General features: G+C 33.8%; 1 protein-coding gene across 1 annotated transcript; it reads right to left on the reverse strand.

Annotated features, from left to right (window-relative positions):
* Window positions 1–938: 938 nt before the first annotated feature.
* LOC123553431 (uncharacterized) lies at window positions 939–25,090 on the reverse strand. The gene is made up of 4 exons (XM_045343144.2): window positions 24,694–25,090; window positions 23,665–23,850; window positions 2,178–2,207; window positions 939–1,370 (listed from the first exon to the last, which is right to left on the reverse strand). The coding sequence occupies exons 1-4, from the start codon at window positions 25,001–25,003 to the stop codon at window positions 1,216–1,218; spliced, it is 681 nt and encodes a 226-aa protein (XP_045199079.2). The 5' UTR covers window positions 25,004–25,090; the 3' UTR covers window positions 939–1,215.
* Between the last annotated feature and the right edge of the window lie 2,334 nt (window positions 25,091–27,424).

A 27,424-nucleotide genomic window follows, 5' to 3' on the forward strand; every position in this document is an offset into this window, starting at 1 on the left:
ATGTATAAATATTGCATTCCTGAGAGGGTGATATGAAAAATGTTCCCTGCGAGATATATGAATATCGACCGAGGCGGCAGCCGTGGTCTATATTCATATTTCAAGAGGTGGAAATTTTTCATATCACCCTCTCAGGAATGCAATGTTTTTGGAAAATCAACATAATGATTTAATTAAATGATTTATTTTACATTAGAAAGTAATTACTAACCAAATAATGAAGACAGAATTAAGTCCTGAGTCTTTACTTGTTAGCCCTCAGAAATTGCGGCGACTTTGCTGTGCAATAAGATTTTTTGATATATGACGTTAACATTTCGCTGACCTCTATATTTATGCGCATATTTTAATATTACGTCAATGCTGAAATAGACAGTGCTCAGTAACATTTGAAAAAACGGCGATAACATCATATTACATGCAAGGAAAACAAAATAGTGCTGTTGCGCATGTGATATGAAATTATGGATCATATCACATGCGCAGAAATGGAAAATAACGATATTGCGCATGAAATAGGAAATCACCGGGGAATATGATATATTATTCAAGTTAAACTAATGAGAAATTTGCCTTGAACATTTATATGAGGTATAATAAACAAATGAATGAAGTATTGGCATGCAATGCAAAGTCCCCTACTGGAAGGCACCTAATTTTCTCTACTGCAGTATAACAGAATGAACTGATATCTGTCAATAATGTATAAACAATATTATACTATATATACAATATGTTATAATAAAATACTTGGATCAAAATTGGCATATATAAAAACCAGTTGTTGGCCAATTATAAAAAAGTTATCATATAAGTTATTTATGGTAACAGCAAAGGGAAATTAATCCTACAAAAATCTATATAATACAAGTCTACAAGAAACTCTTTACCTGGTGAAGATACACCTAAAAACTGGATGTAACATGCATATTGTACCACAGAAAAGTTGTCTCGATTTTTCCCTACGGCCAGTTATAAAAAAAGTTACAATATAATCAAAGAAAGATTTTTCTTGACTCCATGAAATATCCTCCTTGTCCACTCCAACATTCCAGAAAAAGGAGGCCAGAAACTAGATTTATGATCAAAGTTTAATACTAACACAGAAAGAAAATGAGAATAACAAGTAGCTTCGTTGAGGAAAATAGGTACTGTTGTACTGGGGTATGCACTCTTTGTTGTCCATTCTATGTGGCAGCAATTTAAATATACTGTTTAGCAGTCGACATCAAAACAACATCCAAAGTTTTCGAGGCAACAAAGTCTCCCACACCAGCAATTACCAATTCTTCCATCTGATCTCAGTGCATTATATACATGAGGTAATAAAGATGACCCTAGGCAACGCTGGCCGTGAGTGGAAACACATCCTATAAAAAAAGACATACTGCAGTAACATGTAGAAGAATACATGTATATGACACATGCTAATTATAGTCGCAAATTTCTTGATTGGATTTTACCTTATGAAGCAAAACAGTTTGATAGGGTTCTAAATGTTAAGACATGTTAGCCTAGAATAGGTCGTTAGTGTGCACAGCCAGGTTGTCTACAATTATAAGTCACAAAGTTAAGTAAACAAAATGGAACATTCCGCTAGGTAGTGTAGGTGAAAATGACACAGTTCACACGGTAAAGAAGTGTATTAAAATAGAAGGCTGGTTGATGTCAATGAGTAAGTAATGTACAAGAACATATCACCTGTGACATAGGTAAAAAGGTAAGGTAAATTACTGGAACGGAACGCTAATAATAGTATTTTACTTCAATGATCCGACACCAAAAACCCTTCCATACTGACGGACTTTTTAGTTCACTTGAGCCAAAGGCTCAAGGTGAGCTTTTGTGACCGCTCGATGTCCGTCGTGCGTCGTGTGTCGACAATTTCTAAAAAAATCTTCTTCTTCAAAACCTCTGGGCAGATTTACACCAAACTTCACAAGAATGATCCTAGGCGGCTTGCTTTCAAAAATTGCTCAAAGAATTGAAATCCATGCAGAACTGTGGTTACCATGGCAACCGAAAGGAAAATCTTTTAAAATCTTCTTGTCAGAAACTGTAGGGTAGTATTTTCTGGAACAAACAGTCAGGTTTTCTCAGTATTTAGTTAGTTCACTTGAACTTGCCGACAATTGCCGCAATTCCAAGCTAAGCGGTAGGAGGGAAATAATATTTACCTTTAGATCCATCAGGTATAGGCCGACCATCTGTAAACATAAAGAAGAAAGAACGTTCAAAATATCTTCTGAAGGGCGTTATACCCTTCCTAGATATTTAACCTATCGTATCAGTACACAGTTTATCATCGGTTTTAACAAAATCTAACCGATGAACGGACTAATATTGAAGTGTTCTTTTCATTCTTGCCCTAAAAGCATACTAGTAGATCACAACTAGAACAGTTTTGACAATAATAATATAAAACAAACTAAAATCTAGTAAAATAAGATTGAAAACAAGAGGGCCAAGATGGCCCTAGGTCGCTCACCTGAGAAACACACCATAATACACCATAACTGTGTAAACATGTTTTACCTAGTGATTTCATGAAAAAAAATACTGACCAATTATAATTAAAATTGGAGCAAAAATCTTAATTATAAACAAGTATTTTTTTAATTTGACCTAGTGACCTAGTTTTTATTCCCAGATGACCCATATTCGAACATGACATAGATTTCATCAAGGCTATCATTTTGAAAAAAAATTTTATGAAGATCTGTTGAAAAATACAGTCTCTATCGCATACACGAGGGTTTTCTTTGATTTTACCTAGTGACCTACTTTTTAATTCCAGATGACCCATATTTAAATTATATCTAGATTTTATCAAGGCAATCATTCTGACTTAATTTCAGGAAGATCAACTGAAAAATGCAGCCTCTATTGCATACACAATGTTTTCCTTTGATTTGACCTAGTGACCTAGTTTTAAACCCAAGATAATCCATTTTTAAACTCAGCCTAGATTTCATCAATATTATCATTTTGACCAAAACTCATGAAGATTAATTGAAAAATACAGCCTCTATCGCATACACAATGTTTTTCTTTGATTTGAGCTAGTGACCTAGTTTTTGATCCCAGATAACCCATTTTCAAACTCAGTCTAGATTTTATCAAGATAATCATTCTGACTAAACTTCATGAAGATCAGTTGAAACATACAGCCTCTATCGCATACACAAGGTTTTTCTTTGATTTGACCTAGTGACCTAGTTTTTGACCCCAGTTGACCCATTTTCAAACTCGGCCTAGATTTCATCAAGATAATCATTCTGACCAAATTTCATGAAGATCAGTTGAAAAATACAGCCTCTATCGCATACACAGCTAAATGTTGACAGACAGATGACAGACGACAGACAGACGACGGACGCCGGACATCGAGCGATCAGAAAAACTCACATTGCTCAGGTGAGCTAAAAAAGAGAACATGATTATAAAAGCCAATAAAACTAATACTAAGCTTGACCTTAAGAAGTTAAAAGTAGGACTACATTAAATGATACGTGCAGGGACAACAAAAATGTTAGATGTTAAACTCGAATAGCAGTATACAATAAAGAAACGCTCGGTCTACCATATTCAACAGCATGACAGGAGAGTTTAATATGATTTAAAATGAGAATATTTGAAAGGACGATATATCATCATTTACATAATAATATTACAAGTTGTTAAAAAGTATATACATACTGGGTAGAAATCCTACATCAGCAGCTTTTCAAATAAAAGAAAATAATTTGAGCCGCAACATGAGAAAACCAACATTGTGCTTTTGCTCGTGGTATCCAGGCCTGCCAAAATCCACTCTAGCTGAATACAGCATTACAGATGAAGGCACTGTTATAATAACCCTTTTGTATTGCTGATGCATATACATGTATAACGTTTACAGGTATGAAGAAATTTGACAAATTTCTTTCCTTGCTGATTTGTCAAACAAAGCTATTTCTTTTACATGAATGGTGACATCCGAAATAGATGCCATTTATGTAATGGAAGATCAATAATACCAAAAAAAAAAAAAAATAATAAAAAAATCGGAACATGTACATCATTTGAACCGCACAATGAGAAAGCCAACATAGTGTATTTGCGACCAGCATGGATCCAGGTCAGGATCCATACTGTTCGCTTTCAAAGCCTATTGCAATTAGAGAAACTGTTAGCGAACAGCATGGATCCTGACCAGACTGCGTGTATGCATCAACAATACAACAGGGTTATTATAACAGTGCCTTGATCTGTAATACGATAGCATAGAAGTGAACAATCCTCGAATAGTGAGTACATACATAACATGAGCAACGCAATGCGGAACTATATACGCCCGAAGGTATGACCTTTGACCCCTAAGTGTTACATTGACCTTGAAGCGAGCTATCCGAAACATGCGCTCTGCACGTCGTCTCGATGTGGTGAACAATTTTGCCAAGTTTCTTTAAAGTCCTTCTAGCAGTTCAAGATTTTTTTTAATTCTTCAAGCAGTTCAAGAGTTACAGAGTGGACACGAAACAAAGTCATATGACCTTAAACGCCTAAGCGTGCCCTTGACCTTAAAGCGAGCCTTCCAAGGCATGCACTCTGAACGTCGTCTTGATTTTGTGAACAATTGTGTCAAGTTTCCTCGAATTCCTTCTAGGGGTTCAAGAGTTACAGAGCGGACACGAAACTAAGTCATATGACCTTTGACCATTAAGTGTCACCTTGACTTTGAAGTGAACCATTCAAAACATGCGCTTTGCACGTCGTCACGAAGTGAACATTTGTGTCTTTGAAATCCTTCAAGGGATTCAAAAGATACAGAGCGGACACGGAATTGCTAATGGACGGACGGACGGACTGACGGGCGGACACCGGCGTCATAACATAATACGTCCCATCGGTTGTATAATAACTGGTGTAATATTATATTTATTATTTCAAATATCGTATATTTTTAATTGAACTTGCAAAGGTTTTCACAAACATACCGTATGATCTTGATTACACATGTATATATTTGGCATCCCTTGGTTAAAGTTTTCTATAGAAACAAATTCGCATAGATATGTCTCACAAGAACCAAAATGCCCAAGTGGAAACATTCGAACAATGAAAGTAAAGCAAACGTATTAATGCCGTGGAAAATATGTAAGTAAACACTGATTTAGTATAAGCTGATCAATTAAAGTAAACTTGCAATATTTTTTACAAGTTAGTGTTTGTGTCTCAAAAGAACTATCCAGCTTTTAACAGTGTTTAATGTTGGAAGGAGGACCTCGGGTGCCTCCTTTGGACATAACTTTAGTCATGAACTTGTACCTGGATAAAGCCATGAATTGTTCACAAAGCCAGCTTGATGGCTTACTCTTCTGACACCTCGTGCGGGTTTCGAACAAGATACGAGCGGATACAATCTACAGACCATTTCTCATGAAAATTATTGCATGTCAAATTGTTGGAATATGGGCCGCCGTGAGAAAAATATTGAGAAATATAGAGACCTGTACCACATTGTAGATTGAAGTGAGTTATTGTAATTTCCCATGTATCTCTTTCCAGCCACGCGACTGGAAAAAGTTATGACGTCATAAATATGGCGGCTTAAGAGAAAATAAAAAATCGTAGGCTGCTGGATAAATACAGGTGACAAAAAGGAATCATCAGAAGATTTCTCTAAGAATGTTTTAGTCCAGCATACTAGTGGTCTATGATGTCATCTTCGTTTAGCGCTACAGTATATTTACGTTTTACAGAAGAAAATTTAAAATATTAAAAAACTACACATTTAGTCCTTTCAATGAACAAGATTTGGTCACTAATCGCATCCCTTCATTTGTATTTTCAAACAAAGCTCGCATATATGATCAGCAATACTATTTTTGATTCCTTAATTATATATACAATTAGATTATGTTCGTTTCATAGATAATTTAATCTCTAATACATGTACTACTTATAATTTATTAAATCGTATAAATTCATGTCGAACTGATATTTACCTCATGTGAAAAAAATATAATGCGACACAGTATATGCAGATTCTGAAAAATACATTCCAAGAAAAATTTAAATCCAGCAATTACAGGGTGTGCTGTTCCGTCGTATCATATGATTCCTTTACTCTTTATACCTATTTACCAAATAATCCAATGAATAACAAACTGCTTTAATTAAACTCCTTTTCTTGTGTATTTAATTTCAGTTAAGCATTTTCCTGCCTGTAACATTGCTAAAAATAATTTCCATGTGAGCATGTGAGGCAGTTTGTCAAAGCATCTCCTTATTAAACGATGTCCGGTAAGGGAATGCAGTTTTTCGAGAGATGATAAGTAATCCATGAGAACTACTTCTGCCTAGCTTGTCGTATGATTTAGAAAACGTTACACACAGTTATGTGTGGCTACTATATGAAAAACAATTTACGCATTCTTGATGACGTTTTCAAATACAAACAATCAGTTGTTGCTCGAATAGTTGACATTTTTTATATGTCAGAGAGGTGTAGTTATTAAATGAAACTAACAATTCAAAGACTACAATACTGCATCGCTTGGGATTGATATATCTCCATATCTTAAATTGATTTACACTTTCAAGTTTATTTACTAGAATTTTTCTCTATTCAGATGGGGATGTTCCCCATACAATCTTCTGTAATATATCAGCTTAGATAACTATTTGTTACTAGATACCCAGTTTGTCACAATCAGCCGTAGGTCATGTTGTTTGTCGGTTATATGCGACGTTTAATAAATACACTTTCCTTAACTTTTATATAATCTTCATATATTTGCAAGAGCGACTTTCAAGAATTCGGTGAAAGTTATCAATATGTCCTTTTGCAGATATACTGCTATTATCAAGTGCAAGAACATTCTACTAAATTTTACAATTTTACGATTGTAATTCAGACTTGTGTGGGTTATTATTATTTTTTTAAAGCTTAATAGCAATTTTAAAACACTTCTATTACTAAGTGTGTCAGCTGGATGCTACATTTTCCTCTTTGATCGTGACCAACGAAAGAGATGGACCACGCCATGACTGGTGGTTATTAACGGCCATTGGGACTGAACTGCTTTGATATTTTTCTACTTTCCTGATTTGTCGGATCCTTAATAATGTTCTGCTGGTATTCTGCTTTCTGTAACGGCATGGAGAACATGCGCAAGTGATTTGTTAAAAGCTTTAAGAAGATCCCTTGAAAGTATAGAACGCAAATAATCAAGATAATAGAAGACTTGGTTTGACTAAATTTGTTCCTGAGAGGTTAAGAAAGGTGAAAAAATTCTAATGCCCTTTAGCACCAGCTTAAGCTGAATTATATTATAATGATATTTAACGAACTTCATAATACTAAGACCAGAGGCTATTTACATATTTAATGTAGATATTTATTCGATCATTTTTGTGTTTCAATTAATAGCGTGTCCTCAGTTTCCCTTGCGTGAGTAAGACACTCAGCAGTCGGGGGATTAAGTTAACGTATAATGTTCTATAACATTGGAATATGGTGGAGATATAGAGTGTGAGCATTATTGCCAAACTACTGTTTAAGCACACCAGCATTGTTTTGCAACTGACCGTTCCAAGGCTTTGCCGCACTACGTTCCTTTATTTTAAGTTTTAAGCTTTCTGTCTATTGGCTTTAGTTCGTTCAGGTATTTATCATCTTCTAACCTATACATGCATTGCTGCAAAGTTTTACGGTTCAAATATACGTTGCATTAACATGAATCAGAGTTTATCACAAATGGGATCTGTTGAGAAATATTTTCAGTTTCAGAGAAAGAATGATGAAAGAAAGAAAATGAAGTGATTATCCCCTGCCCCTGATGCCCCTCCTCCTGCAATTAGCTAAACATAATTACGGAAAGCCCATAATAAATGTTTAAATGAATAAATAATATTGTTTATTGATACTTTTGTTATCGCGGAGCTGAAGACGAATTAAGTAAAACGCTTTCAGTGTTGATGTCAAGTTTGAATGCATATGATTAACCAGTAATTAACCAGTAATTCTCAGTAATTGAGTCGACTCATTATGAATCTAACTTTAACAAAATATCTGTTAAATTTCCACCGGCATAGTCGTCTTGATATTGTACTTAAATCGTGTTTAAATAATAATTGCAAACAATGCATGTAATAGGCACATGTTCTAATAATAACAGCATAGACAATTACTTGTGCCGACATTGATTTGTATTGCATTTTTGACAAAATCCTTTCCTTCTAGGTACTGATTAAAACCAGATATTAATAACATATTTTCCCTTATTGTATGTTATATTTCTTGTAACGTTTGGAAATAATCTTATTTCGGATTCAACGCCATAAGATTAGTCGAAAATATTTTATTTCAAGAAGTAGAAGCGACATGTAAAAAAGCATTGTAAATTAGGTGGGTGGGGTACAAAAAACAATTAAAATAACTTAAATATACTTTCTACTGAGAAAGTGCAAATATAATATATTTGAAATGCCCAATTGGGTTGTTTATTAACATCATATCCGATATTATAAGCAATTTTACTAACATTTTCAATCATTATTCAGCAGTATTATTTTCGTAAACGGTCGCCATATTGATGACGTCATTTCCGGATCCAGTCGCAGTCCCCAAAAGAGATACATACATATTATTTTTGTCTTGGACCAAGGAACAATTTGGTATATGTGGCTATATTTCTCAACTACTTTCGAGCAGGATTACGAATGGCCGTGGACTAAATATGAACAGCTACTGTTTATAGTTTATGTAAACATACAATTAACAGTACTATATGCAGTAGTTTTAAAATAAGACAAAATGCATGTATAACTAAACATAGTATAAATATCTATTACTAGTACAAAAATAAGCTAGTTAATGATTTACATTTAATAGATATGTATACATATTGAATGTTTAAGATTTTGAGAACCACCTCGGGGGAATCATTTTACCACAAACTCCAAGTTGCAATACTCTGTCAAGAAAAGAAGCTTCCATTGCGCATAGCATGTGAAGAAGCCATCCAACTGGCTTACGGAAGGCCGGTGGTTCCACCGAGGTACCTAGGTGGCCGCCTGTGATGAAATAACGCACGGAGGAGCACCTGGGTCTTCTCCACCATCAAAGTTAGAAAGTATCTATATGACCTGAATTTGTGTCGGTGCGTCGTTATACCAAACAAATCTTTTGTGCATGCACGTTTCTATGGCAACGACCGAGCGCTCGTTTTCTAAATATATCAACACAGCAATATAAATGTCCATTGAACCTCGATGTACTCAAGCTGGGCATGTTGGAAAATTGTTTGCACAAAATAAGGACACCTGTATCACTCTGCTGTTCAAGTTTCAAATGATATGTGTTTTGTCGGCAAATCAAGAGAACAAAATGACCAGACAATGTCTGGAGTAAGTAAACAGTAAAAACGTTTCGCTGAATACAACACTCTTGGTGTGATATTAAAGACTTTTTAATGGTTGCCATCACTCTATATCCAAATCCAAATACCAAAATATCATTCAGCAATTTAAGCAGTTAGAATTTGTGTTTGCCATTATCAGAATTTTGTATACGTTAATTAGAAAAAAAGTTACATTTCCCGTGAGAAAACTTGAAATACTGACGGTAGATGCATTTATCAAAAACCTTTAAAATTCGGATACAAAAGTCATGCATTAAATTAAAAACTGACAAAGATTTCAAACACGATAATAACATAAGACTATTATACTCTTAATAGATGAGTATTTGCATTACCTATGCAATCTTCACACTGTAGTTGATATCAAATAAACATCTAAATGAATAACTGAATAAATAATGATATTAACAGCTTTGCACACGGTTTGAATATGCGATTTGTTCACATATGTAACAGTTTGGATAAGGTAAGAGTTTGAATACTAGTGTGGAACAAATATCGTGCCAGAACGATCGAGCTACTGAAGCACATACTTTCCAGGGTAAAGTTACATAGGTTGATATATGAAAACAGGTTATACTCTTCAAAATATCCGGAGCTGCTCCAGTTGCAATTTTAGACACTGTCATGATCCTTGCCAGTAAGCATGAGCGGTGGTATTAACTATGGAACGCCGTGACTGTCTGATGTGATCAACTGTAGTTTTATTATATTAATATACAGTATTAACTTGTTTAAAGCTGTGTTTTCATGTTAGTTTGCTGTACTGTCTTGCCTGCTGACCATATTATCTTGTCAAATGGACATATCATTATGTTTGCATGCAATATTAACTTGTTAAAAGCTGTGTTATTTTGTCTGTTTGCTACACTGTTTTGCCTACTGACCATATTATCTTGTCAAAATGAAATGTCATTATGTTTACGTAAGTGTTAACTTGTTTAAAGCTGTGCTATTTTGTCCGTTTGCTATTCTGTCTTGTCTACAGACCATATTATCTTGTCAAAATGAAATGTCATTATGTTTACATAAGTGTTAACTTGTTTAAAGCTGTGCTATTTTGTCCGTTTGCTATTCTGTCTTGCTTACCGACCATGTTATCTTGTCAATTTGACGAACTATTATGTTAACATACAGTAACAACTTGTTTAATTCTGTGTTATTTTGTCTATTTGCTATACTGTATTGTCTGCCGACCATATTATCTTGTCAAAATGAAATGTCATTATGTTTACGTAAGTGTTAACTTGTTTAAAGCTGTACTATTTTGTCTGTTTGCTGTACTGTCTTGTCTACTCACCATATTATCATGTCAAACGGACATGCCATTATGTTAACTTACAGTATTAACTTATTTAAAGCTGTGTTATTTTGTCCGTTTGCTATACTGTCTTGTCTACTGACCATTTTATCTTGTCAAACGGACACGCCATTATATTTACACGGAGTATTAACTTATATAAAGCTGTGTTATTTTGTCTGTTTGCTATACTGTCCGGTTGTTTACTGACCATATTATTATGTCAAACGGACATGCCATTATATTAACTTACAGTATTTACTTATTTAAAGCTGTGTTATTTTGTTCGTTTGCTATACTGTCTTGTCTACAGACCATATTATCTTGTCCAAATGAAATGTCATTATGTTTACATAAGTGTTAACTTGTTTAAAGCTGTGCTATTTTGTCCGTTTGCTATTCTGTCTTGCTTACCGACCATATTATCTTGTCAATTTGACGTACTATTATGTTAACATACAGTAATAACTTGTTTAATTCTGTGTTATTTTGTCTATTTACTATACTGTATTGTCTACCGACCATATTATCTTGTCAATTTAAAATACCATTATGATAACATACAGCTTTAACTTGTTCGATACCATATTAACTTGTTCGGCGCAATGTTATTGTTGTGACACAGTACGGTATGATGCAGCTATATAATGTGGTGACGTCATCAGTCCGTCTCGATAGAGTGCGAAATGGCCTCCATTTCACGAAATGGACTTTCCGTCTACGAAAAGGATTTTGTTACTTAAAATTACGGCTTTAATTTGAATGAAATCTGTATTTTCTTAAATAAATATGGAAGATAAGTGTTAAACCTACATGCTGGTCATTTTCAATATACTTATCCATTCTTTTTTCTGAAATCTTACGATTTGTTAAGACCGCATCCTACGAAATGGGCATTTTCTTGCAAGAACTTCTACGAAATGGACTTTTATTTTTAAATCGTGGCATTAATTTCAAAGATATCTGTAATTTCTTAAATAGATATATTCAATAAGAGACAAACTTACATGTTGGTCATTTTAAGGATATATTTATCTAAATAACCGAAGTGCTACACTTTATTAAGACCACGTCCTACAAAATGGACATTTTTTAAAGAAAATACCGATATCATTGAAATCAAACACACAATTCAGTATATAAATGTCCATTTCATAGAAGTTTTGCATGAAACTCTCCATTGCCAAGGACGCGGTCTTAATAAATTGCAATATTTTGGTTATAAATTAGATAAATATGTTATCAAAAGTGACCAACATTTAGTATTACCTCTTATCTTTCATATATATTTAAGAAAATACAGATAACATTGCAATTAATGTCACAATTAAGAAAATAAAAGCTTATTTCGTAGACGAAAAGTCCATCTCGCGAAATGGACTCCATCTCGCACTCTATTCATACTCACAACAGAGACGGACTGATGACGTCACTACACTGTGTTAACAACAACAACATTGCGTTAAACAAGTTAATATGGTATCGAATAAGTTAATGCTGTACGTTAGCATAATGGTACGTCAAATTGACAAGATAATATGGTCGGTAGACAAGACAGTATATAGGAAACAGACAAAATAACACAGCTTGTAACAAGTAAGTACTGTACGTTAACATAATGAGATGTCCGTTTGACAAGATAATATGGTCAGTAGACAAGACAGTATAGCAAACTAAGAAGAAAACACAGCTTTGAACTGTATGTTAACATAATAAAACTACAGTTGATCAAATCAGACAGTCCCGGCGTTGAATTAACTATGAATTTAAATGATCATCTTTGTAATATGTAGTACAAATATGACAAACAAAATAACGCGGTATTTTTAATTAGGTTTACGCTAAGTAAATGTAATTCACTGTACTGCATATCAAATTAGGTAATTAATAATGCATTAATCAATCTATTTACTGACTATTGTACGGTATTGCAGAGTCTACCTGATTTATAAATCAGGATCATCTACTGTACTGTAGGCTTAATTAAATCTTAAATTTGATAAATTTGCAAATTTATAGGGCAAGGTTAAAAAACATATGACTTTTTCATACTTGACTGTCGGTGTACTGGTAATACATATGTAAAATTATTAATTGATATAAATTTATAATTTAACTGAATTTAAGTGTAAACACGGAATGTACAGTACAGTACAGTACAGTACAGTACAGTACAGTAAAGTACAGTTCAGTACAGTACACACTCCCTTGTTAATATAATGTACAGGCCTCATGGTAAATTTATCCCCTGAATATGTTTATCTGATAGTATATTTTCATGAACACACTGGTAATGCATATGTAAAATTATCAGTTAATGTAAAATTATCAATTAAATGAATACGTGTAATCACTTTTGCAATATAGACATGTACATTATAGCATTGTGTTCATGAAAATGTATATTTATCATTTTTTTATCCTCCTGAATATATCTTAAGTTTACAGTATAGAGATAGTTTGTTTGTTTGTTTTGGGTTTAACGCCGTTTTATGGCGGGCAGTTAACCTAACCAGTGTTCCTGGATTCTGTACCAGTACAAACCTGTTCTCCGCAAGTAACTGCCAACTTCCCCACATGAATTATCAGAGGTGGAGGACTAATGACTTCAGACACAATGTCGTTTATCAAATAGTTACGAAGATAGCAATGTATAGAAGCTATTAACAGTTTGTAGATTATACAAGAGCTGAACTTGCTAAAATATTCTGTCAGCCTCCCGGTTCTGTAGACTAGCAAGTAAAATATAAGTTAAGTCCTGCTTCTTTACAATTTTACATAATGAAATACAAAATGTAGTGCGGTTCCAAGTCTAAGCATGAATATAATGCACATATTCCTTCTTTCTGCATCACTTAACCTTTAGCCGGCTGGTGGCAAGTGATTCTGCCTTTGCAACCAGTGCAGACCAAGATCAGCCTGCTCGTCCGTGCAGGCCGATCATGGCTGCACTGTTCGCTATTCAGTCAGTAAATTTTCAGTGAAAACCCCTTCAAATAATAAATGATACTGCCCAAATTGAATGATGAGCCTGTCAGTTTTAGAAATTTAGCTGGGTAAAGGTTAAGGTATCATTTAATGACACTTACATTTTTCTTTCAGTTTTCCTTTTTACCTTATGTTTTTGCTATACAGATCTCAAGAGTGGTAATGTTTGGTGTGGAGGTGATTGATGGAGTGGTAGGATGGAACCAGGCGGAGTGTTTACAGTTACATTGTTGTCTGCTGAAGAGGTTTTAAAACAGTTATTAATAATTTTCAGGCTTAAATGTCTATTGTCATAAAATTCGCATCTATAAATGTTCAAGGTTTAGGGGATAGGGTAAAACGTAAAGATGTCCTTAACAATTTGAAGGGTAAAAACTATAATATCTATTGTTTGCAAGATACCTACTTTACAGATAAATAAAAGTCAATGGGGGTACGAGAGTTACTATAGCTGCTTCTGTAGCCAGTCCAGAGGCGTTGCTAATAAATAATAATTTTGATTTTAAACATGAAAAAATTGAAAAAGACGAAAATGGTAACTTCTTAAGTTTGACATGTAAAATAGCTAACAAATTATTTACCTTGATATGCTTATATTGTCCAAATCAAGACGTTCCAAACTTTTTTTATAATATTGAAAGATAGACTTCACAAATTGAACATACTTACATTATTGTTGGCGATTATAACTTAGTGCTAAATCCAGATAAAGACTCCTTCAAACTAGAGAAATTCTATACGAGAGACGATAATAGAACAAGACTTAATATACATCCAGTAAAGAAAGCCAGACTTGATTACTTTTTAATTTCTAGTGATTTATTTACTGATGTAGAAAAAAGCCATGATCTTTAGTGGTGCTTGAAATCTATATTGGTAAATTTACAAAAGGAAACTTCTACTATAAGTTTAATAACTCTCTTCTTAAAGACATCGAATATGTAAGACAAATAGAAAACCTAATTTAAGGCACAAATATGTCTATTGTTTAGAGGTTCAACAAGGTAATCGTCCTCTAAATAAAATAAAATAAGTGACAATGATTTGACTTTAAACATTGATGATTAGCTATTTTTGAAACGTTGCTAATGCTTATTAGAGGTAAAACCATTGCATATGCCTCAGCAAAGAAATAAAACAACAAAATATTAATAGGGAACAAGAACTTATTAAAGAAATTGAGTTTGCAGTTGTCAGGAAACGAAGTTTTATTGGAAGAAAAATAATGAATTACTAAGATTGAGGAAAGTTAAAACTACAGGGATCATTCATTAGATCAAAAGCAAAGTGGATTCTAGAGGAAGAAAAACCAACAAACTATTTCTGTACTTTAGAAAATAGACATTTCACCCTCATTATATTCAAAGCCAGTTGCTCTCTTAAATTCACAAGACCAAAGTTTACAAGAAACAGAAACACATTATAAGCAGCTTTATGCGTTTGAAGCCACAATAGATGCTGATTTAAATAATTTGTTCAATGATATCAATTTGAAAAAGCTAACCTTAGGAGAAAAATGTCTTTAGAAGGAAAACTTACATATAAAGAAATGTTAAATAGTCCAAAAGGAATGTCAAATGCATCTTCATCTGGTAGTTCCGGGTTTACAGCTGCTGCTTTTAAGGCTTTCTGGACAGATCAGTACAATATGGTTTAGAAAAACCGATAAATCAAGTGAAGCAGTCTCGTCAGCCATTTATAATCAAACTAAATAACTCTAAAAAAGACTGCAGTGTAATCTGGACTATATACATGTATTGCTAAATAATATCTCTGTCAGACTTCCCAAAGAAAATGGAACTCAGAGTTCAATATAAACAACACAAGGGACTCTAAATTACGATGGTTTCACAGTTAGAATAAATCACAGAATAATCGTTACAAATCACTTATTGTCAAAAATAGGTCTTCGAGATAACAAGTTGTGTAATTTCTGTGGGAGTCTCCCAGAGACTATAGAACACTTATTTTGGGAATGTGAACCAACTCGAACTTTTATATAAAATGTCAAGAGATTTTATTACTTAAAAATGAAATATTAATATCTTTGATTGGGCAAAGGAAAATGTATTATTTGGATTTAGGGGATCAAACAATGCATTGAATGCCATAATGTTGACAATTAACTTTCACATATATATCAGTCAAATCTTCTCTCCCAAATGTAGAAATATAAAAAAAAACTTACTACACTAATCAGCACAGAGAAACTAAATGCCCTGAAAACATTCACCTTAAAGAATTTTGACAAAATATGGGAATTATACAAACCTCTGATTGCGGACAGCTAGGTATAGTGTAATCATAAATGTGGCTAGATACATAAGTAATTTTACCATATCCTAACCTGGTACCACATTTTGACTTACCATATCTCTAACCCACCCTTTTGAAACAAACATCTATTTTCCTTTGGGTAATAGATATCCATAGAAAAAAAGCATCCACTCGGCTACTCTAGGCTTTTTTACTTTCTTTATTTCTTTATAAAAAGAAGCAAAGCTATGAACATATTGCTTATCAGAATCTGATATATGTACACAAAATGATTAGGTAATGTTTAACGATCAAATACTAGAAATTTGCCCAATACTAATCCATTACATGTCATCTTCACCCCCTCATACAGAGTTTGACATAACGTCAGTCGGTCTTTTGCACATCTGTCCACATATTCACAAACAAAAATAGAGAGCAAGAAATATTTGCAACTTTCATTTTATATCATTGAAAGTACCCCGGCACAGCGTAAGCTTTTTGTCTAAGCCTAACAGAGTTCTTCCCCTTGGATCTATCTGTTTTCTTGTGTCAATATAATCACGGGGGAGGAAGTGTCACACGAAGGATGGAGTTCTTCTGATAACCTGTCATGTTTTCTTCTGATAACTGTTACGGAGTTCCTGGAAAACGTTACAGAGTTCGTCTGATTTCTGAATGACGTGCCAAGGAATCCTAGGAAAAAATGGTAATTATTTATCTTTAAATAGAGAGAATGGGGTGTAAAACTAAAGTTTGATGATCAAGGTTGCCTGATGTCATGTGCTGTGCGTCAGAAAAAAAACTGTTTAGTCTAATAATCAGCGCCACTACTTTGAAAAGAAGACATTTTGAGTAAAATATCGAAATCGTTTGCTCATTCATACATATTATTCTTCTTATTCACGTTCTTCATCCGCAGCACATGCAACAGAATAATTTTAGTGCAAAGTTGCAAACATAAACCACTTTCTAACAATTTAATGCCCGATTTTTCAAATGTTACGGAATTCCGGTGATAACTCTGAAGATGTCACAGAGTTCTCATGATAACTTATATTACTGCCAGGGTGTTTTTTTGAGCTAAGTTAAGATACTTTTTAGCTAATTTTATTATTTTAAAAGGATGTTAACGATGTTCTAGCGTAATATATTTATCCAAGGCACAGTATTGTGGTTATATAATGTACGGTATGTGTGTTTTTGAGTTCCAATGATAAGTTTTTAGTGTTATATTTGTTATTCTGACTAGATGTTACTTTTAAAGGGACTGTTTTAATTTGCCACGTGGCCTCAATGTTGTAATTGCGACTTTCCTTTCAGGATGAATATTAACAACGGTGTCGGGAATCTTTTGTGACAGTATCTGATTGTCGCATCATGAAACAAAGGACAATTATCTAAAGCTTTACCTAGCATATTGGCCTTTTCAACCTACCACATATTAACTTAACGTAAAGGCCATAGTATGAATATGCATAATTAGACAAGCAATTGAATTGCATGCAATGACAACAGCAGTCATACATATTAATCCGATCAACCACTTCAGAAAAAGACAGCCTCTGCAAATGTAGCAAATAGATGTACCCTAAATTAAAGATAACGGATTTGATTTCAATTCAGTGATCAATCAAAACGGAAACCAATAAATCGTTGTTCACGAACATTAGCACATCCATATATAGAACAAAAAATTCAATTTACTGCATTTATTAACTATTCGTATTTTACTATATATGTCATCATTCTGCATATAGTTTTAAACTTTACAAAAGACTCATACCGTACATTATATAACCACAATACTGTGCCTTGGATAAATATATTACGTTAGAACATCGTTAGCACCCTTTTAAAATAATAAAATTAGCTAAAAAGTATCTTAACATAGCTCAAGAAACACCCTAGCAGTAATATAAGTTATCATAAGAACTCTGTGACATCTTCAGAGTTATCACTGGAATTCCGTAACATTTGAAAATCGGGCATAAAATTGTTAGAAAGTGGTATTTGTTTGCAACTTTGCACTAAAATTATTCTATTGCATGTGCTGCGGATGAAGAACGTGAATAAGAAGAATAATATGTATGAATGAGCAAACGATTTCGATATTTTACTCAAAATGTCTTCTTTTCAAAGTAGTGGCGCTGATTATTAGACTAAACAGTTTTTTTCTGACGCATAGCACAAGACATCAGGCAACCTTGATCATCAAACTTTAGTTTTACAACCCATTCTCTCTATTTAAAGATAAATAATTACCATTTTTTCCTACGATTCATTGGCACGTCATTCAGAAATCAGACGAACTCTGTAACGTTTTCCAGGAACTCCGTAACAGGTATCAGAAGAAAACATGACAGGTTATCAGAAGAACTCCATCCTTCGTGTGACACTTCCTCCCCCGTGTAAATATCAAGTGTAGTTGTATGCTTCACATTTATATACATCACTCCGAGGTCAGTGGAGTAATATCATTTATTCCTCGTAGAATTTTATTCAAACTTGATTTTTGAAAGCATCATAATAAACTGTAAGATCAGCAAATAAACCAAGCACGGTCATTTTCTGCACATATTGTAAATATTGACTTAAGCACATTTTGATAATGAAAGTTAAAATGGAGACTTATTTTTATATATTGTTTGACAATCATTCAAATTCTGCACAAATGTTACAATTATTTGATCTGTGTTTGAATTGCCGTATTTTACTATTATCAACCTTTTCCAGCCTGTGAATCACTTGTGTTATTGCACAAATACTATACAAGCTATTTTAATATGTTTAAGGTAAGTGTCTTTGCGTACAGATCTATTATCATTATCTATCTTAAATTGGCAGAAACTGCATTTTTCGATTGCATTATAAGACCGTTACTAAGAGGTTAATATACGGCTTGGTTATGCCTTCTTGTCATAATAGTTCATCTAGTGTCATAACTGCCCGAGAGATTTAGCCTTTTCGCTTCATATTTGTCTGTTTAATTTTACATATTTTCCGCAAACTATTAAGCATAAAATCGTGTTCCTTTTCTCATCAATAATGCCATCATTACTTAAGAAATAATATGTATGGTCCTATATTTTATCAGTTAATATGGTTAGGATGCGTAATAATTAAATCACGAGTGAGTTAATTATTCGTATCCGAACGACTGCCCATATTTTATTAACTGATAAAATTATTGGAACATGTTTATTATTTCGATTCTAACAACGCTTCAAGCGTAATGCGTCATTCGGGTCATATGCTGTTACAATTTACCCCCATGGTTAAAAAGTGTTGCATAGCCAACGGAACTTTTAGAAACTTGTTTTTTTAAACAGAATTTTGAGAAATATTTATAAACTAGTAATCTAACAGCTCGCAAACTGTCTATTACAGGGCGGGTGATCACGTGCCTTTTGTTTATGATCACAATGTGTCCACCGTAATGGCTGCCCCCATGTACTTGTAGGTTTTTGTATTTTTCTTCAATTTTAAATCATATTTGATTTGATTTTACCTTTCATGTTCCAGTCAACAACTTTCTGGTTCTAACGATGGCTTATTTTGCTATGTGAGTGTTGCCGTTTTTCCATTTACCCTGCAGAGATTTTCGAAGCGGTGATTTTTCTCTTGAAATAGTGTGGTCACATTGAGTCCCAAATTCCATAAAACACATTTTATGCATCTAAACAAGTTCTTCATTGATGGAAATCAACTGAAAATGCATCTCAATCATGTATTTTCCTTCACATGTGACTTCTGAATGCTTATGCCTGTTTTCTACAACGTTCCAGGGATTCATGTCTGAATGGTTACATTACGTCATGGTTACATTGTGTCCAATAAATTTAGTAAATTGTGTACATAGCAATTAATTCCAATCTTCTATATGATAATGAGTCTTTTAAACTGCTTTAGTGTTGCAATTCAATAAAGCTATTATAAAAGTACTAAATAGGTTGTCCAGCAGGCAGTATATATACTTTCGGGCTTGTCACATCATGGCTAAAAGAAAAAAATAATCATTTTTTCCGAGGTAAAGTGTCATTTATATTTTTTTTCTGTAAGCTAGTTCCTGTTTTTACATCATTTTGAACCTTTAATTGACATTTTGTACCATTTTCGAGAAGGCTTTTGTATTTATTGAAAAGTAAGTGAACCTTTTTACACTTTTCGTAAGAGTTAAAATTGCCTAATTTTGTGTCGCTCAACAATCTTGACTAAACTTATTCTGCATTGTATTTAGAATCTTTTGGCATCATTTTCAAACTGTTTTCATGCAAGTCTCCCCAAATCCATCATCATTGGCACACATTTTTAATTGTCTGTGTATTCAAATATATATTGTCGCCAAAGCATTGATCAGATACGTTACCTTCATCTGATCCATTACTATGAAGTGAAACAAATTTGAAAATCTTATCTTTATTAATAATGTGTGCCCCTTACATACAACATTTATAATATTATTTTAAATTTTGATAAACAGAATGTTACATATCAAAATCCACATACATTGTTGATTTATGCATGATTTCACAATCAGCAATCGACTTTTTTATTTTCCCTTACAGAACAGAGGAATTGCTGATAAGCATTTCACTAACATAAAATATTTTATCTTTACTTATATGAAATTGAAAAGGAAGAACAATTTAGGTGGCGAAACCAAATACTAACTAGTACGTGATAAACAGATACATTATTCAGAATGTCACATAATTCTGCGTTTTAGAAATACATAAGTGATGGAATTAATATGATATAATCATGGAAGGGATGTAATGACTGTTTAAGAAACAATTGTACACCTCAAACAAATTTTCATTATCTGAGTCTGACCTTTGTGAGACCTCTGTAAAACATAGTGTAATCATAGCTACCGATCGGCCTATACCAACTGAGAGATCTTAGACATCATGTATGTCTGTAAGCACACAAATTGACTCCATTTATAATGTTCTTAAAAATCAGATACGTTAACTTTGGATTTTATATCGAAATCTGTAACAAAAATAAAATGTATAAAATCGTTGAGGCAATTAATTCTTATATCAAGCAGTCATGTATGGTTTCATTTTTCATTATTAATATTTTTAATTATTAACATTTTTATGCTTCCACACCTCATGTTTTTATTTCGATGTAAATGAGATGTGGAACCAAAATGTGTAGACCTGTTTGGCGCCATATAACCTATACTGTGTTGGTGCGCTGTAAAACCCAAATAGATAAATAAATAAATAACATTTTTATGCAGTAAGTATATCTGTTTTGTATAGTGTCAGATACGTTATATTACTAAATACCTCGTGTATCAATGTGTGCATTCGTAGTGCATAAATATCACACCTTGAACTGTGATATTGATAATACTATATAACGATGTTTAAGCTGCTACTTGTGATTAAGATCTAGAATTTACGTTACTATATTAAATGCCAGGCTGTCAAGCTTATCTGACCTGCTGTAGGCTTCAATTTTATTTCTTCCTTTAACCTGAGGGCTTAGTTAACATAAGCTTAGTTTGTAGAAATGAAAACGTAAGACATGCATACACGGTTTTGTCACAAAGATCTGAATATGTCAAATGAAATGTTGTATTTCATTTATAGATGATACTCAAAACAATGTCCTATATTAAAAAGAGCTTGATAGTAACGTATCCGTTTTTGGAATTCTCAGTAGCATTAAATAAATACTCTTTAAAATGTATTTTAAACTAGCATAGAGCGCCCATGTAGATTTTTACCTCATACAGGCTTTCTATTTTCAAAACTACACATATAAAATTTGATTTTTCACCAAAGTGAAGGATTATAAAAGTGATGTGTGTTGTAAGATTTTGACCAATAATACATTTATATCTATCAAATTCTAAAATTGCATGTACAACTAAGAGTTGTCGTTTTCGTGTACACTCCGCATTTCTGGCATTTATTGCGTCTATTCAGTGAATATCTGATGTTAATTCCATCACTTTTGCATCCCTAAAGCACAGAATACATTCCGAATTTAAAATATCTTTAAAGTATCAGTTCCTCACGTATCTCGTTTCAACATCTAAATTCTACTTCCTTTTATATTTCTTCATGTAGGTGAAATGTTTATCAGCAATTCTTATTTTCCGTAAGGATAAATAACAAAGTCGATTGCTGATTGTGAAATAATGCATCAATTATTCAATAATGTATGTGGATTTTGTTATTGATTTCTAGTAACCGATGATACTGTTTATCAAAATTTCATATTATAAATGTTGTATGTAATGGGTGCACATTGTTAATAAAGATAATGTTTTTCACATTTTTTCACTTCATAGTAATTAAACAGAATCTGATGAAGGTAACGTATCTATTAACACTTAGAGGAATAAGTGTAAAAAAGGTTCATTTACTTTTCCATCAATACAAAAAGACTTCTCTGGTACAAAATGTTAATTAAAGGTCCAAAATGATGTAAAAACAGGAACTAGCTTACAGAGAAAAAAAATTGACACTTTATCTAAAAACAAATAATTATTTTTTCTTTTAGCCAATAATTATGTGACAAGCCCGAAAGTACTGCTGGACTACCTGTTTAGTACTTATATGTATACCTTTATTGAATTCAACACAAAAACACTTAAAAAGACTCACTATCATATAGAAGATTGGAATTAATTGCTCTGTACACAATTTACTAAATTTATCGGGCACAATGTGACCATGACGTAATGTAACCATTCAGACATGAATCCCTGGAACGTTGTAGAAAACACGCATAAACATTCAGAAGTTGCATGTGAAGGAAAATACATGATTGAGGTGCATTTTCGGTCGATTTCTACCAGAAACAAACCTGTAAAGATGTATAAAATGTGTTTTTTGAATTTGGGACTCAATGTGACAACACTTTTTCAAGAGAAAAATCACCGCTTCGAAAATCTCTGCAAGGTAAATGGAAAAACGGCAACACTCACATAGCAAAATAATACATCGTTGGAACCGGAAAGTTGTTGGCTGGAACATGATCGGTTAAATATGTTCAAATATGATGATAAATTGAAGAAAAATACAAAAAACCTTCTTGTACATGGGGGCAGCCATTAAAGTGGACACAATGTGATCATAAACAAAAGTCACGTGATCACCCTCCCTGTATTAACAGAGTTATCAACTTTTGTTATTTGACCAAACGTTGCTGTTGTGTGTTGCAAGCTTAACTTTTGTATGACGTAACATCATTATGACGTCATGCTTTTTATGTCATACTTTTATGACATCACTGCTGAATCATAACTGAGCTAATTCGCTGGTAGAGATCAAACATGCACATAAGTCAACCCGACTTTTTATAATTATTATGTTTTTGAAATGTTATGGAACAAAAGTAGAATCTCTTATGTCACAATCGTAGGGAGTGAAAGGTACTAGCCAACCATATTTTATCGAAAATTCATATATAGGCTGTTTGCTATATCTTTATATAGCAATTATTGCGGGTCGTGTTAGAATTGACAATCAATCTGAAAATTTCAGCAACCTTTCATCCGCCATAATGAAATTACTTCATGATGTCAACGTGAGAACGTGTTGACGTTCCACTTTATCAAGTTCATATGTTTCATATGAATGCAAATCTTATAAACTATGAGTATATACAGTTGACTTTGTAATAGATCTAGATATATGATATGTTCTACACTAGACATTTATTAGATCTATCAAGTCCTACCTGGAGCACAAGACGGTGTAGTCCACGTTCCATCCGCCTGACACGTGATCACGCCTACGCCGCCTGCTGGTGAATAACTGCATGGGTCGCACGTGTAAGTTGCTTGGTCACCGTATACAGCACTTCCGGAGTAGTCTATCTTAACATTAGCAGGTGATGGTGGTGTACCACAGCTAACTAACTCAACTTAAAACGAGATAATTGACAATAATGTAAATAACAATTAGAAAGTCAATGAAATCACAATTTTCAGATTTTTTCCAAACTTCTCAGTTCAGCCATCAAAAATTTCAGTTTGAGGATCCTCCTGTAAAAGAGTTTGATGCGAAGAAAGCATTAGTGGAGTTTAAAACTAAGAAACAAAGACGAATCTTTTTTAAAATGACAAATTAGTCAATAGTGAGACAATCTCTTACCTGGAATTAAACATCATAAAACAAATCATTGCTTATATGCTTCTGCATGCTCCTTATCAGACAAAGAAGATATAAAGACAATTTGGACGTAAATATCAGAAATATTAACACTAACGAAAGAAGGTCAAAATAGTGAATTTTAGGCCTTTTCTAACAGCTGAGGTAAACTGTTAAAAATATAGGAAACGGTCCATAAAAAGTGTTTTCGCAAGGTGTCTTAACATACCCGTAGTTAAGAGCATTAAGACTATTTAGATGTTGAAAATATACGTGCGTAATGTGTTGAATACGAAGGAGAGTATTTTCAAAAATTTGGTGGCCATCAAGGAGGTCTAGAGTTTCGAAGTTATACAACAAGAGTGCGAGTACAAAAGAGCTTTCTTTAACAACACAGTTTTTCATAAATGATGGTCATTCCTCTACAAACCCATACAAAACTATTTGTATGTCATTGAGGTAAACGTAAATTCTCATATTTTAGCTATTTACAAGATTAGTGTTGTATTAACTACTTCTCCATTAGTTGTTTACTATTTATTTTTTAATATTATGTATGATGAAAAAAACAAAAAAACAAAAACGTTTCACCTCTACATGGGAAATAGATTCTTACTGTGCTTGGCGAGAAAGATGGTGCCACTCTGTTCCTCTACGTTAGTAGATCCTCTGCAGATCGTGCAACTCTTGGTAGCAGTGTTGTAAAATAAACTCGTGCATTCCGAGCTTACATCGCACATTTGGGAACAAGATATCTTACTTCTAGCGGAAACTTGAAACATCCTGTCTGATTCAGTACATATTTTATTGTTCAAACTTGGTTCTCCATAGAACTGCGCTGTGTGTACGCTGCAGCTTACGACTGTGTAAACATCACACAATAAAAGTAGTACTGACAGTCTGTAAAACCAGTGATTGCCCTTCATTTTAGTTCCTGAATGAAAATCACCCACAGCTTGACAACATTTAAAAAGATTGTATATCTAGCCAGACTATATACAGAATATCCTTTCTTATAGGATTTCCCCCTTTTTATGTTGATATTTTGTGCTTAATCATTTTATTTAAAGTTTACAGTCAGATATTCAACATACGTCTTCCAACCGTGTACGTAACAACAAAAAAGCCTTTCCATTTATTCCTGTTAAAAGCTAATGCATGTTTGAAAACTGATTCTTTTTACCAATCAATCAATTACGTAAATCAAGCATTTTACCGTTGCGAATATCTAGTTTTCAAAAACATTCAGCATTGTTCGATGGACCACCCGGACTGTTTGTTTTTCAAAAAAGGCTAACTTCCGCTCTATTCCCACAATGATATTTTAAGTGCGCTTGAAAAGGCTACAATTTCTTATTAAGCAGTGTAACAATACCCTGGTTAGAATAAGTACATTAAGATACATTAAGATAGTTAAAAAAGTAAACACGAGCACACAGTAATAAGATCAAAACAAAAATATTAAAATAAATTGATTGAAGGCGACTTACGCCAGTGTCAAGAAATGTTTATTGAATACCAAAGTTCATAAAATAATATTATCTCAATTGATTTTCTTTCTGCAACCAAAACTTTCTATTATTCACTACAAATATACTCAGTAATGAGCACTTTATACTGATTACAATTCAATATTTTTTAACAAATGTGAATTGAAACTTTTCGGATTATTTTCACTTTTTAGACGAGAATGACCGAAGTGACAAAAGTGTTTTTCCGATTGTAAACAAAACATAAATAGGCAAGAATGTTCAGATAATGTATGTAGTACAGTGTGATTTTATTAAACAGTACAAAACAATGAACATAGCGTCCGCAACTCGATACAAAATAGTATACTTTATTGACAATAATATTCGGCAATTTAATATTAGAAACTATTCACGCTTGATCTGCAGCATAATGATCTCTTCCACGATCAAGTCGATATACGATGCAATTTTACTCTTAAGAAAGCATATACGCTAAATGACTTTTAAAAGGTCCCTTTCGTGCATTTGGAAAATTTGATTCGGGAACATTTTAGATATACATATATATTGCCTAATTCACATTTGACCCGGGCGCCGTGGGATAAATTAGTACGGTTTTTTGGGCATCGTAAGTGGCTACGGACTACGGCGTATGTGTTCACATTATATATTAGCATCGTGCCATTTTTTTTTGTACAGGCTCTCGGGGGAAGGCCGTGAGAAATCCGCATGGACGCTGAGGGTAGATTATACGGAAATCGTGCAATTTCAGTGCAGTTGCCGTGCAGTCTCCGCAAGCATTCCACGGAAATCGTAAGACGCCCGTATGGCTTCCGTGTAGAGGTTGCGCGGAGAAGATATGGTGTCGGTGTAGCCACTGTGACGTTTTTGAACATTCTAGTCCGCAGTGTATAAAGAGGAATGCGGTGTACAAATTCATATCTATGCTTTAGTTTGCCGATCAAGATGTTTCAAGACCTTTTGAACATTGTTTTGCTCATATCAAGGCCGCCGCATGGCAATGGTGCTGCCACTGTAGGGTTGCCGCGCGATGGTTGCTCAATATCCATGCGTTTCCCGGGTACTGCACGGGCAGCGAGCAACAACCTTGCGGCAGTTGTGCTAGGGCCGTGCGAAGGTCGTACAAGTCTACAATCTCCGTGCGATTTCTTACTGACACCATGTCCACTGAAAATCGTGCGTTGTCTGCACGATCAGCGCGCGGCCTCCTAACGATGGCCGTGCAGTGACTGGGTAATACCACCTGCGACATGTCTACTGGCTACGGGCTTACGATTTTATCAAATTTGTATATCTTTTCTCTAAACAAAATCGTAGAGACTGCGGAATCCGTGAATCCGTACGAGGCACGGAGGCCGCACGGAAAAGAGGATACGGGCAGTCTTCGGGCTTCGCAGACTCATCGCAGGCCAAATATCTTATGAAATTTGCATAATGATTAGGGGTATAAGGTGGTTATTTTTCTGTGCTAAACGAGGCGTGACTACGTTTAGGATCAGTTTTAATGAGGAAATCTGAGATTCGGTTGTCATCGTCAGAAAAAATATTGAATATCTGTTAAGTCGTTACACCTTTAAAAGATCAATACTGGGTTGCTGTCACAGATTTTTAGAAAACCCTTTTTAGGCAGAATACGTCACTACAGATTTAAATGAATACACCAAATAAAAGTTGGGGTATGTTGCAAAATGCTGTTCATGAGCTTGTAATCGGCTTAAACATTTAGTAACACATTATTTTTGTAAATTCTAACAGTGAATTTTGTATTAACCTAAATTACAACACAAGTTACACATGCACATGTGGAAACGGCCACGGTTTAAATGTCAAAACAGAAACCAGCATTTTGGACAA

Source organism: Mercenaria mercenaria, chromosome 4 (genome assembly GCF_021730395.1).
Source record: "Mercenaria mercenaria strain notata chromosome 4, MADL_Memer_1, whole genome shotgun sequence".
Lineage (NCBI taxonomy): Eukaryota > Metazoa > Mollusca > Bivalvia > Venerida > Veneridae > Mercenaria > Mercenaria mercenaria.

Bases quoted from the DNA above. Each gene is read 5' to 3' on its own strand.
- LOC123553431 (XM_045343144.2), bottom strand. From the start codon at position 25,003: ATGAAGGGCAATCACTGGTTTTACAGACTGTCAGTACTACTTTTATTG. The intron at 2,208-23,664 runs GTAGGACTTGAT...TTATGTTTACAG, and splicing joins TACACCGTCTTGTGCTCCAG to ATGGTCGGCCTATACCTGAT. The intron at 1,371-2,177 runs GTAAATATTATT...CTTTTTTTATAG, and splicing joins TATACCTGATGGATCTAAAG to GATGTGTTTCCACTCACGGC.